General features: G+C 41.6%; 1 protein-coding gene across 2 annotated transcripts in view; it reads left to right on the forward strand.

Annotated features, from left to right (window-relative positions):
- The first annotated feature begins 458 nt into the window (after positions 1-458).
- The window catches only part of casp7 (caspase 7, apoptosis-related cysteine peptidase), a 31,533-nt gene continuing 16,995 nt past the window's right edge, over positions 459-14,996 (forward strand). The window contains exons 1-2 of one of the 2 annotated variants that reach the window (XM_036955611.2): positions 459-675; positions 7,912-8,021. In XM_036955611.2, coding sequence (XP_036811506.1) covers positions 7,912-8,021 — 110 coding nt within the window. In that variant the 5' untranslated portion in view covers positions 459-675. Of the gene's footprint in view, positions 676-2,892; positions 3,724-7,911; positions 8,022-14,996 lie in introns of those variants that run through there. The other variant, XM_021575465.3, reaches the window with a different exon arrangement.

Consider the following 14,996-nt stretch of genomic DNA (forward strand, 5'->3'; position numbering starts at 1 on the left):
TTAAAATCAAATTCACTAGCCTATACTTGTAACTTTGTAGGCTGCATGTGCTGCACCAGAATCGCATGTTCTCTCACTGCTTTACCATGGTTTGAACGATGTGCGTAATTCCAGTCATATAATAAAGTACAGTGCAGTAATACAGTCCACAGTCAAAAAGATTAGCCTACTGGAGCTAGTTTCATGCATTTACCCAAGAACATATAGCTAGCTACATCAATGGGCTTTTATGTTTTTTCTGTCGTGCAGTAGCCTATATCATATATGTATTGGGATAATGGCACAATCATTTGGGTTTGGGCTCATTAAACGTCTTTAATGTAGGGCTCATCAAATGTAATTAAAGTATGGCTCATCAGGCTCAGGTAGCATCAGGCTTGAATTTTCAATCACAACTCTAATCAAATCCAGACATAGGCCTATTAATATGCTTTATAATGCTTTTGAATGGCACTTCCGTTTTTGGCAGGAAATACCAGGTTACCCAGAAGAAAAGGGATTTATTCTCGGGATGGAACATTTGTAAAATACCAGGAAAATATTCAACCCTACTCAAGAGTGAATTTATAAAACACAACCTAAAAATATGTTTTGAGTGCTACCTAAACTGTACATTCTGAAGATTGGAGAAGCAGTTTCTGACTCTTGTCCGGCACAGGGGACCCATAAAACCCGGTAATGTTTCCAATCGTTTTTCACCATTAATTTTTACGTCTGGAATTTTAAAACTACTTCATATAAAGGTCTGTGTTTCATGTAAGTGTAATTGTTTTGAAAACAAAGTCACTAAAAACAGACACCACTTTCTATTTTTTTAACCAATTTGTTTCTGTATTTGTCTTAATTCATCTAAATTGTATATTTTACATGCTTTAGCATTAGTCCATCAGCCCAATAGATGGCGCTATTGCACTGTGGTAGTTGTGGTAGTAGGACAAACAGCAAGTTCTGGCCAAGCGCGCACCATTCTGCAGAATAAAGAAAGCTCCAGGTCTTTGCTGACATAAACTTGTGTGCGTTCCTTTTACTAATACAGGCCACTTCAGCTACAGACTGAGGCCGGTAACATAGGCTTAGCCAGGCGTGACGTTTTGATAACCGTGTAATTCTGTCTGGACAAGGTGAGTTTAATCAATATATTTGCCTAAATTTACGACAAAAAAAATGCACAATTGTAATTTGCAACAGAAGACCTCAGCAAGACTACAAAGTCCTACACGTCATCTCTAGCTACCGTTCACCAGTGCGATCCAGCCTTCTGTGTCCAATCCATTAACATTTTAAGTCCCCTTTCACTGTCTTAGCTAGTCACTGACTACACTTTAGCTAGTTAGTTAGCAGAGCAGTAGATAGTAGATAAAACCATTATTTGGTTTTACTTAGCCTAGATAATATTGTTTGTCCAATATGTCGACTTTGGTGTCCATTTCAAACCTTCTGGCATTTTTCAAGGATGAGCATAGAAGCATTAAAAGGGAGAAGTGTGGCGGAGTGCAGCTATAGTGAGGGGCAACTTAAGTGTGCCTTGAATTCTAAATAAATCACTGAGTATCACCAGCAAATATTTTATACACAAACAAAAATTACACATTTTTGATTGAATTTAAGTATCTTATTAAAACATCCATAGTGAATATCAACAAGTAACATTTTCCTGAATCATTATAATGCGATTTTTTTCAGAGTGATTACAATTGCACTAGAATAGTTTTTTTTGTATTGTAATGAAACCGGCAGGGAGCAGGTGTCGAACCCTCGACCTTCTAGCCCGAAGTCCGGCGCGCTATCGACTGTTCCGCAAAAACATGCTCGAGCTGCAAGGTCGATCTCTGAGCTTAAACCCAGGGTCGTTACAATATATTTGAGTATTTTCTTGTTAATACCTGCGTTCTGTTTTGTATGATGTCGGAATGTAAGTTGTTGATCTGTATTATGAATAAACATTTTTTTTAAACCATTCCCTCCCTCGCAAGTGTACACTCCTCAGACGTCTTGATACGTCATCAGAAGTCTTCACTTAATTTTTATATATTTATTTATTTAACCTTTATTTAACCAGGTAGGCAAGTTGAGAACAAGTTCTCATTTACAATTGCGACCTGGCCAAGATAAAGCAAAGCAGTTCGACACATACAACGACACAGAGTTACACATGGAGTAAAACAAACATAGTCAATTATACAGTATAAACAAAGCGTGGAGCGTGTGCTACAGGTGGGAGATGCTATGGTGACCAGCGAGCTGAGATAAGGGGGGACTTTACCTAGCAGGGTCTTGTAGATGACATGGAGCCAGTGGGTTTGGCGACGAGTATGAAGCGAGGGCCAGCCAACGAGAGCGTACAGGTCGCAATGGTGGGTAGTATATGGGGCTTTGGTGACAAAACAGATTGCACTGTGATAGACTGCATCCAATTTGTTGAGTAGGGTATTGGAGGCTATTTTGTAAATGACATCGCCTAAGTCAAGGATTGGTAGGATGGTCAGTTTTACAAGGGTATGTTTGGCAGCATGAGTGAAGGATGCTTTGTTGCAAAATAGGAAGCCAATTCTAGATTAAACTTTGGATTGGAGATGTTTGATATGGGTCTGGAAGGAGAGTTTACAGTCTAACCAGACACTTAAGTATTTGTAGTTGTCCACGTATTCTAAGTCAGAGCCGTACAGAGTAGTGATGTTGGACAGGCGGGCAGGTAGCGATCGGTTGAAGAGCATGCATTTAGTTTTACTTGTATTTAAGAGCAATTGGAGGCCACGGAAGGAGAGTTGTATGGCATTGAAGCTTGCCTGGAGGGTTGTTAACACAGTGTCCAAAGGGCCAGAAGTATACAGAATGGTGTCGTCTGCGTAGAGGTGGATTTGAGGGAATAGGGTGTGTCTTAAGTGTTTGGACGTAAGCCCTATTTTAGCGATTGGCGACGCAGGCGCCCTTTGTTGCGCAATAATTTAATAACATGTATGCTTAAATTTATTTTGCAACGCTCGCATTAGCATATTAAGTCACAGCTTGCGACAAGATTTGTTGTTCTGTATGATAGCCACATTAGCAGCTAATTAGTATTTTGTTTTGGGGGGGTAATTAGAGCCGAATATATAAATTACCTTGTCTGAGAGCAATTTACGCAGTTATCAACACGAAACACAGGTTGTAGTAATAACATTGGCTCGAATGTAGGTTATGCCTTTATATTACCAGAAAATTAACAACTGAGGAAGAATGTTTCACTTCTCAAGCCTCGGCTTGGTCTGTTTCGCCAGCGTTCCCGGAAGTCTCGCGTTGTTGCGCCCATGGCTTCAGAAACAGTACATGCCGCGTTCACAACAACTGTGAAAACTCGTAACTCGGAAATCTCTGACTACAGATCTCTCCGATTTAGAGAAATAGATTTGAACGGTTGTCCAACTCGGAATTGCAACTCGGGCCTCTCATTTTTTTTTTAATGGGGTAAAAAACTCGGGTCTCTTTCTAGAATTCCGACTTGAAGATCACGGACGTCATTATTTGACCTCGTATTTCCCCAGTTGTTTTGAACGCGGCATCAGTATGTTCAGAAACTCTATGCCGCTACTTTCACTTTCTTCCTGTGAGCTGAAGGTGGAGGTGCATCACCTTGACGAACACGAATTATAATAGTTATGCTATATAGCGAACTAGCTATTATATTCTGCCCAGTTTTGACAGACACAAGGTTTTTCCCTAGATGACAAACGGCTTAAAACAAAAGTAAGTCGTACTGTCTTGTTGATCATCTTGTTGTGGCACTAACTTTACTGCAATGCTAGCTAGCCAGCTTCCAAACTTGACTTCCGTCGGGGGCTCGTTCCTCAAAATGAATTACCTCTGGCTGGACAAAATATAGAGCAGATATTTCTAGCTAGACAAATTGTGGTTGTGGTTTTGGTATGGTGTGGAATTTGCAAACTTTGGACTTCAATCATTCTTCCAGACCCAAGGCCGGCTGATGGCGATATTGAGTCGTGTCAGTTTACCGTACCAATGCATTGTATGCAGCCGGCAATACATTGGCATCCCTCGTTTCGTACATAAAACAACCCATTGAAGCTGCATAGGCTTCGATTTCCTCAACTTTAGTGAATAGCGAGACGGTGGACAAAACGTGGAAAATATGCGTACGTTCTTTGTGAAACCATTTCCCACCACCATGCTAGAGTGGCTAAATGCTAATCCCGGATATTGTGTATCGCGTTCAGCCAAATCAGATTGTAAACAGTCTGTTTTTTTTCACCTAAGGTTAGGTCAAATCTAGTGCTGAGTGATTAACGTTAGTGCTTTGAGGTCGGTTCGACTATTGAAAAATAATCACGGATTTTGGTTTCACTTTTTCTTTCTTAAACATGAATTGCATTATAAAGTGTTTTTTTAATGGAAATTCCAAAGCCCAAAATATTTAACTTACTAAACATTGAAAATATTCCATTGTCTCTGTCAGGTCCACATTGGGTAGACATCAATATAAAAATAGGAAATTACTATAAAATAGTACAATATTTCAGGTGTATATTAACTTAGTTAATATACCTAGCTACAACCAGGTCTGCCCTGAGAACAGTCTTATTTTCCTCTAATGAGATGCTGCTAATGCAGCAGGCGTAAAAGAAACAGAACCCCTGGGCTGATAGTTTCAACCTGATTGGATAAAGCCGATACATAACATTCGGGATTAGCGTTTAGCCACTAGTAGCATGCCTGCTCATTAAATAATTAAGTCATTAATGAATTAAGCATTAAAATAAGTTGAGGAAATCCAAGCCTATGCAGCCCTAATGGAGAATGTTTTAGGTATGAACCGGTCCACGAGGGACACGAATGTATTGCCGGCTGCATACAGTGCATTTGGACGGTAAGATGACACAACTCAATATTTCACCATCTGCTGGCCTTTTGGCTATCATTCTTCAAGCTATGAACTGATATAGAGTGGCTTGTGAAAGTATTCACCCCCTTGGCATTTTTCCCGTTTTGTTGCCTTACAACATGGAATTAAAATTAAACATTTGGGGGGTTTGTATCATTTGATTTACACAACATGCCTACCACTTTGAAGATGCAAAATATTTTTTGTTGTGAAACAAGAAATAAGACAAAAAAACGGAACTATTCACCCCCCCCCCCCCCCAAGTCAATACTTTGTAGAGCCACCTTTTGCAGCAATTACAGCTGCAAGTCTCTAGCCAATGGGATTTTTGCCCATTCTTCAAGGAAAAACTGCTCCAGCTCCTTCAAGTTGGATGGGTTACGCTGGTGTACAGCAATCTTTAAGTCATACCCCAGATTCTCAATTGGATTGAGGTCTGGGCTTTGACTAGACCATTCCAAGACATTTAAATGTTTCCCCTTAAACCACTCGAGTGTTGCTTTAGCTGTATGCTTAGTGTCATTGTCCTGCTGGAAGGTGAACCTCCATCCCAGTCTCAAATCTCTGGAAGACTGAAACAGGTTTCCCCCAAGAATTTCCCTGTATTTAGCGCCATCCATCATTCCTTCAGTTCTGACCAGTTTCCCAGTCCCTGCCGATGGGGAAAAATTCCCACAGCAAGATGCTGCCACCACCACGCTTCACTGTGGGGATGAAATTCTCGGGGTGATGAGAGGTGTTGGGTTTGCGCCAGACATAGTGTTTTCCTTGATGGCCAAAAAGCTAAATTATAGTCTCATCTGACCAGAGTACCTTCTTCCATATGTTTGGGGAGTCCCCCACATGCCTTTTGGCGAACACCAAATGTGTTCTTATTTTATTTGAGTGATGGCTTTTTTTCTGGCCACTCTTCCGTAATGCCCAGCTCTGTGGAGTGTACGGTGTAAAGTGGTCCAATGGACAGATACTCCAATCTCCGCTGTGGAGCTTTGCAGCTCCTTCAGGGTTATCTATGCACGCACCACTTTTCCGTAGTTTTTTTTCCACTTCACCAATTTGGACTATTTGGTGTATGTCCATTACATGAAATCCAAATAAAAATATATTTAAATTACAGGTTGTAATGCAACAAAATAGCAAAAACGGCAAGGGGGATGGATACTTTTGCAAGGCACTGTAGCTATATCAGTTCTACCTAGCATCTATTCAAATCACATTTGATTGTATACATACACATATTTAGCGGATGTTATTGCAGGTGTAGCGAAATGCTTGTGTTCCTAACTCCAACAGTGCAGAAGTATCTAACAATACACACATCTAAAGTAAAATAATGGAATTAAGAAATATATAAATATTAGGATATGCAATGTCAGTGGCATTGACTAAAATACTATACATTAGAATAGAATAAGGAATCTTCTGGCGGGGGAGTTTTAAGTGCCCCGAAGCTCAGTCTGAATGTTAACACATTGCATGAGGTACAGTTTTGGAAACATTGGTATCAGCGATAATTAAGTTTGAAAAAAAAAATGTTAAATTACTACACACCTTTTTATATGGCTAGGATTATTGTTCCCACATGCCCATATCTCCATGTTACAGCGCACCATATGTTTCTAAAATCGTATGGCAAGCGTTGATTATTGACGTTTCAAAATGTAAACAGAGTGTCGGGATTGTAGTTCAATGTCCCTCCGGTAGCGGTGTTTATAGTTGAGAACCCTATTGATAAGGCGGAATGCCTTGTTAATGCCTTGTGTTTGCGAAAGCAAATATAACATTAGCTAGCTAGTTATGGTAATCTATTCTGTAGCTTAAATATCCATATCATTAAATGTGTCAATACAAAAATAAGGTCCGCCAAAGCAAAACCTGTTAAAAATGTATTTATATGAATGCTGTACAATCAGGGGCCTGTTTATTAGGTACACCACCCCATTCACATGGTTCGCTCCTACAGACAGTGAGTCACGCGGCTTGCTATTTAAAGCAGACAGACGGGCATTGAGGCATTCATTAACTTTTTGATTAAACGTTAGGTCACTCGTTTTGCCCATTCTAAGTTACATTGAGCGTGGTATGATAGTATATCAAACGGCCGGCCTCCTGGGCTTTTAATGCATGACAGTGTCTAGGGTTTACCGAGAATGGTGCGACAAACAAAAAAACATCCAGTCTGCGGCAGTCCTGTGGGTAAAAACTGCTAGTTGATGAGAGGTCGAAGGAGAATGGCAAGAATCATGCAAGCTAACAGGCGGGCCACAAACAGACAAATAATGTCGCAGTACATCAGTGGTGTGCAGAACGGCATCTCGGAACGCACAACTCGTCGGTCCTTTACACAGATGGGCTATTGTATTGAAATTAATAGCCAACTAGTCAGTGACAGCAGCGTGGCGTTTGTGACAGCAACTGTAAGATTATTATAGACACTATGTCCTGGGATTTCCTATGATCTTCTATGTAGAAGAACCCCTTAACTTCTAAAGACGCTTGTGTAGCTTGTGAGTATCATAGAGTAAAACATGTTTCCACGTGCGTATTTGAGAGTCTCAACTATTCATAGATAGCTTTAATAGTTTGTAGCTCAAACCATTGACTGTACAGACGTTTTTGTAAAAAAAGATCCGGCCTGAGCCCCTTCGGGATCCGCCCTTGTCTCACAAACACTGCTCTAGCTTAGACGCTGTTAAATCACACAGACTAATGTTAAACACATAATGTTGAAAATGGGCAGGTAGTTGTAAATCACGCTGGTGGGACTCACTGGATTAAACCTATCTTGGATGTCAAAGACTGCCAGTCCTTGTATCTAGAGCACTTTCTATGAATTTAGAAGAGATTACATTTCCCTGACCCCATCCCTCAGCTGTATTCCAAGTGGCGGGGATTTTGTATTTATTTATTTATTTATTTGTTCAAATCCTGGAATGTAGCTTTAATGAATAGGCCCAGCTGGAGCCATGTAAGAAATATAATTTATGTTATGTCTGTTTATATACATTGGCTGATGTTTTGTGTGTGTGACATAGATGGCGGCAGAAGAACCTGATGTTACTCCGCTAGAGGGAGAAGTCGAGGAGCTTGAAGATGTAACAGATGCCAAACCTGACCGAAAGGGAAGATTCCTCCTCTTTGGATTGTGAGTACCTTGTCCAAAAGACATGAAAGAGGTGCATGTATCAACAGTCTTAACCTGGCGGAGCTATACACTACATGCAAGGACTCACTAGAATCATATTTTGAAGCTACACATAAACAACAGCCATACAATCTTAAATTTGGGGTTTTATGGTAGGACAGTGGTACTTAACTCATAAGGCATTTATAATATTAAGATATTATGCCTGTCTAAAGCCTGTAAAATGAACTATAAAAACATGAATGAAATTCAATTAACAGACTTTTCGGACCGATATTTAACTGAGTAATCATTTTAAAATCTATATTTATTGGTCGACCAACAGCCAGAATCAAGAACAGCCTATTAAAAAAAAGTAGAAGCATAACATTTAAGAGTGTTAATGTTCAGACTATTGAAAGTCTGTTGGTGGAAATAAAAAAATATATATATAATTAGTGTTTCAATAAATTAGTGAAGGGGGAAGAACCATGTGTGATATGTGATTTCCCCCTCAACTAATTTTCACCACAAGGGGGTGCTACAAACCTTATCTACTGCTTTCAGTGCAGGTTACGTGCAATTAAACAGACCTGTGTTCAAATACTTGCATATTTAAGTATTTGTATTGTAAATACTTATTTTCTGTGTATTTTAGTATTTTCAAATAATGTGGCCGAATCAACTACAGTACTTCTAGGCCAAGTTGAAGTACTTTGAGACATACAATTAGAACCCACACATGCATACAACATCATGTAAGTGCATGACTGTCTGAAAGGGAGGCTGCAGAGTTTAACAAAAATACTTTTAAGCCAGTAGTTTTGAAAGTAGCGCTAGAGCCAAAAAGGGTCCTCAAATTGTGTACAACATCACGTCATTGTTCTCGAGCCATGCAGAGTGTGCAATAAGAGAGTAAAAACATTTTGTCTTTTCAAATCAGTAAACTAAATGACAATCATTTACAAAATGAAGCAAGATATTTTGTTTGCTGGCCAGGGCCTAATTGCCTTCCATGAGTGAATGTGATTATGTAAATGTATACATTGGAAAAGTTATACTTTTTATGTTTGCGTCAAATACCCTACTCCTTGGAAGTTGTGTATTGATTATACAGTGCCTTCAGAAAGTATCGTTCACTTATCAAATCCACTTCAATCAGTGTAGATGAAGGGGAGGACACAGGTTGAAGAAGGATTTTAAAGCCTTGAGACAATTGAGACATGGATTGTGTGTGTGCCGTTAAAAGGGTGAATGGGCAAGACAAAAGATTTGTGCCTTTGAACGGGGTACGGTAGTAGGTGCCTAGTGGTTAGAGCGTTGGGCCAGTAACGGAAAGGTTGCTGGATCGAATCCCCGAGTTGACATGGTACAAATCTGTCGTTCTGCCCGTGAACAAGGCAGTTAACCCACTGTTCCCCGGTAGGCTCTCATATTAAAATAAAAATTTGTTTTGAACTGACTTGCCTTGTTAATTAAAGGTTGAATTAAACATTTTAAAAAGGTGCCAGACGTACTGGTTTGTGTCGAGAACTGGAACGTTTGCAGGGTTTTTCACCCAAGTTTCCTGTGTGTATCAAGAATGGTCCACCACCCAAAGAACATCCAGCCAACTTGACACAACTGGGAAGCATTGGAGTCAACGTGGGCCAGCATCCCTGTGGAACGCTTTCGACACCTTGTAGAGTCCATGCCATGACTAATTGAGGCTACTCTGAGAGTAAAAGGGGGTGCAACGCAATATTAGGAAGGACTCGACATTGAGAGTCCAAAATGGAAGGTTCAATAACTACACTAACACAACACTCGTATAATGTACCTGGGGTATTGAAATCTGGGCCTAGGTTTGTGGCACATGCACAGATTGTTATTTGGAGATTTAGAAAATGGGAAAAGAAACAATGGAGGGCAAAGAGAAAATAACCCTAAACTTTGGCATAATAAAAAAAAAAAAAAATGGATGTACACCTCTTTAAAGCCTTAAAATGTTGGTGTTTTATTTGCATAAATAATATGCTATGTTGATGGATTTTTTAAGATTAATTTAGGCCACATTTTATAGGACAGTCCATTACTTTCAGACATGAATGTCAGTCAATACGAAACATTTCAAGAACTTTTTGAAAGTTTCTTCAAGTGCAGTCGCAAAAACCATCAAGTACTATGATGAAACTGGGTCTCATGAGGACCACCACAGGAAAGGAAGACCAAGAGTTACCTCTGCTGCAGAGGATAAGTTCATTAGGGTTAACTGCACATCAGATTGCAGCCCAAATAAATGCTTCACAGTAGGGCTGGGCGATATGGCCAAAATCTCATATCCGATATAGTTCATTTCATATAAAGGTACATATTGATACAGCACATTTTCTGTAAATTCAATGAATCAATAGTTTATATAAAATGACCACATGTAAAGGCCTATTTCTTACATTTTGAATTATACTCAACAAATAAAATGTACTTCCTCGTATTTGATTATTTCTCATTTTATGTAGAACCTTTGTGCAAATTTTCAATTAAGCATGTATCAAAATATTAATGTATAAAATCTTAAAAGGTCAATGGAAAACACTTAAACTATAGTTGCAAACAAAATTTAGGCCTAAAATATATATATATATATGTATATTTATATTTTGGGGGGGTGTCTTGCCTGTTTTGCAAGTTATTTTGGCATTAATATGTGTCATTTCAATTTGCGTTTGGTACCTTGGGTTGAGTGTTAGCACCAACTCACGAAACCCCCGTTTCTTGACAGTGTGAATCTGGGCCATGTCTTTGCAGATGTACGTTGTAACGGCAGCTGTTATCTCCTTCCCTCTTCGTGATTCCTTGCCATATGGTTTGCCGCGGGCAAAAGCCTCTTGCAACGTTCTGAGTCGGGGTATGTTTTGAGCCCTCGACTGTACTTTTTGGGGTCTCATCTGTAGACTCTCTCCGTACTGTTCCACATGATTCTTGCGTAGGTAAAAGAGGTTAGTGGTGTTAGAGTCTGTGGTCGGGACCGGCCTGTTCCACATGACTCCTGCGTAGGTGGTAAAAGAGGTTAGTGGTGTTTGAGCCTGTTGTCGGGACCGGCCTGTTCCACATGACTCCTGCGTAGGTGGTAAAAGAGGTTAGTGGTGTTTGAGCCTGTTGTCGGGACCGGCCTGTTCCACATGATTCTTGCGTAGGTAAAAGAGGTTAGTGGTGTTAGAGTCTGTGGTCGGGACCGGCCTGTTCCACATGATTCTTGCGTAGGTAAAAGAGGTTAGTGGTGTTAGAGTCTGTGGTCGGGACCGGCCTGTTCCACATGATTCTTGCGTAGGTAAAAGAGGTTAGTGGTGTTAGAGTCTGTGGTCGGGACCGGCCTGTTCCACATGACTCCTGCGTAGGTGGTAAAAGAGGTTAGTGGTGTTTGAGCCTGTTGTCGGGACCGGCCTGTTCCACATGACTCCTGCGTAGGTGGTAAAAGAGGTTAGTGGTGTTTGAGTCTGTGGTCGGGACCGGCCTGTTCCACATGATTCTTGCGTAGGTAAAAGAGGTTAGTGGTGTTAGAGTCTGTGGTCGGGACCGGCCTGCGACATATTTGGCAGAGGATGGTTTTCTGGTCCATGTCAGACTTGTCATACCCAAACCACATCCATGTGACCGAAGTAGCCCCTCTCTTAGGTACAAGCTCCGTGTCTCTGTCACATTCACTCTCCTCCATGTTTGTTTGTGTTTCAAATCTCCTTCCACAAGGCACGTGTGGAAGAACACAAAGCATTGTCCAATTGACAAAAAAATATTGCCGTAAAGAGTGTGATTTGCGAGATAATGAAACAAACGATAAAAAACATCTATTGTTTCATATTATGCTCTATCGTTTATTTTGTTATGTCGCAAATCACACGCTTTACGGCAATATTTTTTGTTAATTGGACGACGCCGAGTGGAAGGAAATTTTGCTGTGCTGGTGAGACTGTCTGATTTATTTAGAATTCAAGACACACTTAACCAGCATGTCTACCACAGCATTCTGCAGCGATACGCCATACTGTCTTCTTTGTGCTTAGTGGTACTATAATTTGTTCTTCAAAAGGACAATAACCCAACACGCATCCAGGCTGTGTAAGGGCTATTTGACCAAGAAGGGGAGTGGAGCATTGGCTAATCCATAAGGAATCACCAAGTACTCGTAGTGGCCAGACATTGTGCTGAATGCCGTTCAGATTGTAGGCACTCCGCCAGGTCCAGTCCAGTGAAAAACCGGGCCCCACGGAGCTGTTCGATGGCGGCCGGAAGAGGGTAGCGGTACTTGGTGGTGATGAAATTGAGACATCTGTAGTTTATGCACGGACGTAGACCTCCCTCTTTGACCACAAAGAAGCAGATGAAACCCTGTTGGATGTACTCTTCCATAGCCTTGGTTTCAGCCAGCGACTGGGTAGACGCGGCTGCGCGGAGGCGTAGTTTCTGCTAGCAGGTTGAGGGCACAGTCCCAGGGGCGATGAAGAGGGAAACTTGTGGCGCGGGTCTTGGGAGAAAACCTCTCAGAGATCCTAGTAAACATCTGCGATGTCGGCCTGGAGGGCAACCACAGGACTCTCAACTGACGTGGAATCACCGGGTAAGGGAAAGCAGGTATTCCGACATCAGGGTGCCCAGGCAGTGACCTCCATCCTTGATTAGGAGATGGTGGGGTCGTGACGTTGGAGCCTTGGGAGGTCGAGGATGGTTTCTTGGTGAAGGGTCCCACAGTGATGGTGAGTGGTGCTGTGATGTGTGTGTGATTGTCCCGGATCCCAGTGGTCAACTATCTAGTGCTTGAACTTGTTCATGAAATTTCCTGCGGCACCGGAGTCCACTAGAGCTACAAAAACAACACATGAGGGCCAGCCAGCCAGTGAAATTTAAACCAGAAAGGATTTGGTGGAAAGTGATGATGGAAAACTCACGCCTACCATGGGAAATGGATGATCACGGTGCCGTCCCTCAGCCCTCGTGGACCCCTGGTTGGGACACACTGGACACCGTTGAAGCTGGTGCCCCTCCTGACCGCAATAGGGACAGAGCCCCAGCCATCTCCGACAGCATCGCTCTGCCACGGTGAGGTGTGTGGACCCTACCTCCTTGGGTTCAGGCTTTGTCTCAGGAAGGCCAAAGGAGGAGAGCGAGATGCGATGGAGGTGCCGACATTCCCGAAGAACATTATCCAGATGGATGGCCATCGTGATGAGTGCTTCCAATGAGGTTGTCTCGACACACCAGCTCCGTCTGGATCTCTTCGCGCTGTCCTCTTCTGAATAGGGTGCGGAGTGCCGGCTCATTTCATCCGCTGGAGGCTGTCACGGTCCGGGAGGTGAGTGCGTACTCTGCAGCGGTCTGGGCACAGGTACCACGTTCATCTGTACAAACAATAGTATGCAAATTTAAACGCCATGGGACCACACAGCCGTCATACCGCTCAGGAAGGAGAAGCGTTCTGTCTCCTAGAGATTAACGTAATTTGGTGCGAAATGTGCAAACCAATCCCAGAACAACAGCAAAGGACCTTGTGAAGATGCTGGAGGAAACGGGTACAAAAGTATCTCTATCCAAAGTAAAACCAGTCCTACATCGACATAACCTGAAAGGCCGCTCAGCAAGGAAGAAGCCACTGCTCCAAAACCGCCATAAAAAAATGGTTTGCAACTGCACATGGGGACAAAGATTGTACTTTTTGGAGAAATGTCCTCTCATCTGATGATACAAAAATAGAACTGTTTGGCCATAATGACCAGTGTTATGTTTGGAGGAAAAAGGGGGATGCTTGCAAGCCGAAGAACACCATCCCAACCGTGAAGCACGGGGTGGAAGCATCATGTTGTGGGGGTGCTTTGCTGCAAGAGGGACTGGTGCACTTCACAAAATATATGGCATTATGAGGAAGGAAAATTATGTGGATATATTGATGCAACATCTCAAGAGATCAGTCAGGAAGATAAAGCTTGGTCGCAAATGGGTCTTCCAAATGGACAATGACCCCAAGCATACTTCCATAGTTGTGGCAAAATGGCTTAAGGACAACAAAGTCAAGGTATTGGAGTGGCCATGACCAAAGCCCTGACCTCAATCCCATAGAAAATGTGTGGGCAGAACTGAAAAAGCATGTGCAAGCAAGGAGGCCTTACAAACCTGTCTTAGTTGCACCAGCTCGGTCAGGAGGAACGGGCCAAAATTCACAAATTATTGTGGGAAGCTTGTGGAAGGCTACCCAAAACGTTTGACCCAAGTTAAGCATTTTAAAGGCAATGCTACCAAATTCTAATTGAGTGTATGTAAACTTCTGACCCACTGGGAATGTGATGAAAGAAATAAAAGCTGAAATAAATCATTCTCTCTACTATTTTTCTGATATTGCACATTATTCAAATAAAGTGGTGATCCTAACTGACCTAAAACAGGGATTTTTTACCAGGATTAAATGTCAGGAATTGTGAAAAACTGAGTTGAAATGTATTTGGCTAAGGTGTATGTAAACTTCCGACTTCAACTGTAGGTTTGTTCCCCACTTGCATCTGTGACCTTTGTAGTTTTAACCATGAACTAATCCACTGAGCCACAGATAAGGTCCTCATACTTTTTACTTTCACCAGTCCTCTTCATTTCATGTCAAGTTTAGATGTTTCGACTTCCGTACAAATGTACAGTACCAGTCAAAAGTTTGGACACCTACTCATTCAAGGGTTTTTCTTTATTTTTACTATTTTCTACATTTGTAGAATAATAGTGAAGATATCAAAACTATGAAATAACACACATGTAATCATGTAGTAACCAAAAAAGTGTTAAACAAATCCAAATATATTGTATTGGTTGTTCAAAGTAGCCACCCTTTGTCTTGATGACAGCTTTGTACACGCTTGGCATTCTCTCAACCAGCATGTGGAGATTCCCACCGTGGTTCCCACCATGAAGCATGGAGGAGGAGGTGGTGTGATGGTGTGGGGGTGCTTTGCTGGTGACACTGTCTGTGATTTTATTTAAACT

This window comes from Oncorhynchus mykiss, chromosome 20, assembly GCF_057628025.1.
Source record: "Oncorhynchus mykiss isolate SJ-2025 chromosome 20, ASM5762802v1, whole genome shotgun sequence".
NCBI classification, from domain to species: Eukaryota; Metazoa; Chordata; class Actinopteri; order Salmoniformes; family Salmonidae; genus Oncorhynchus; species Oncorhynchus mykiss.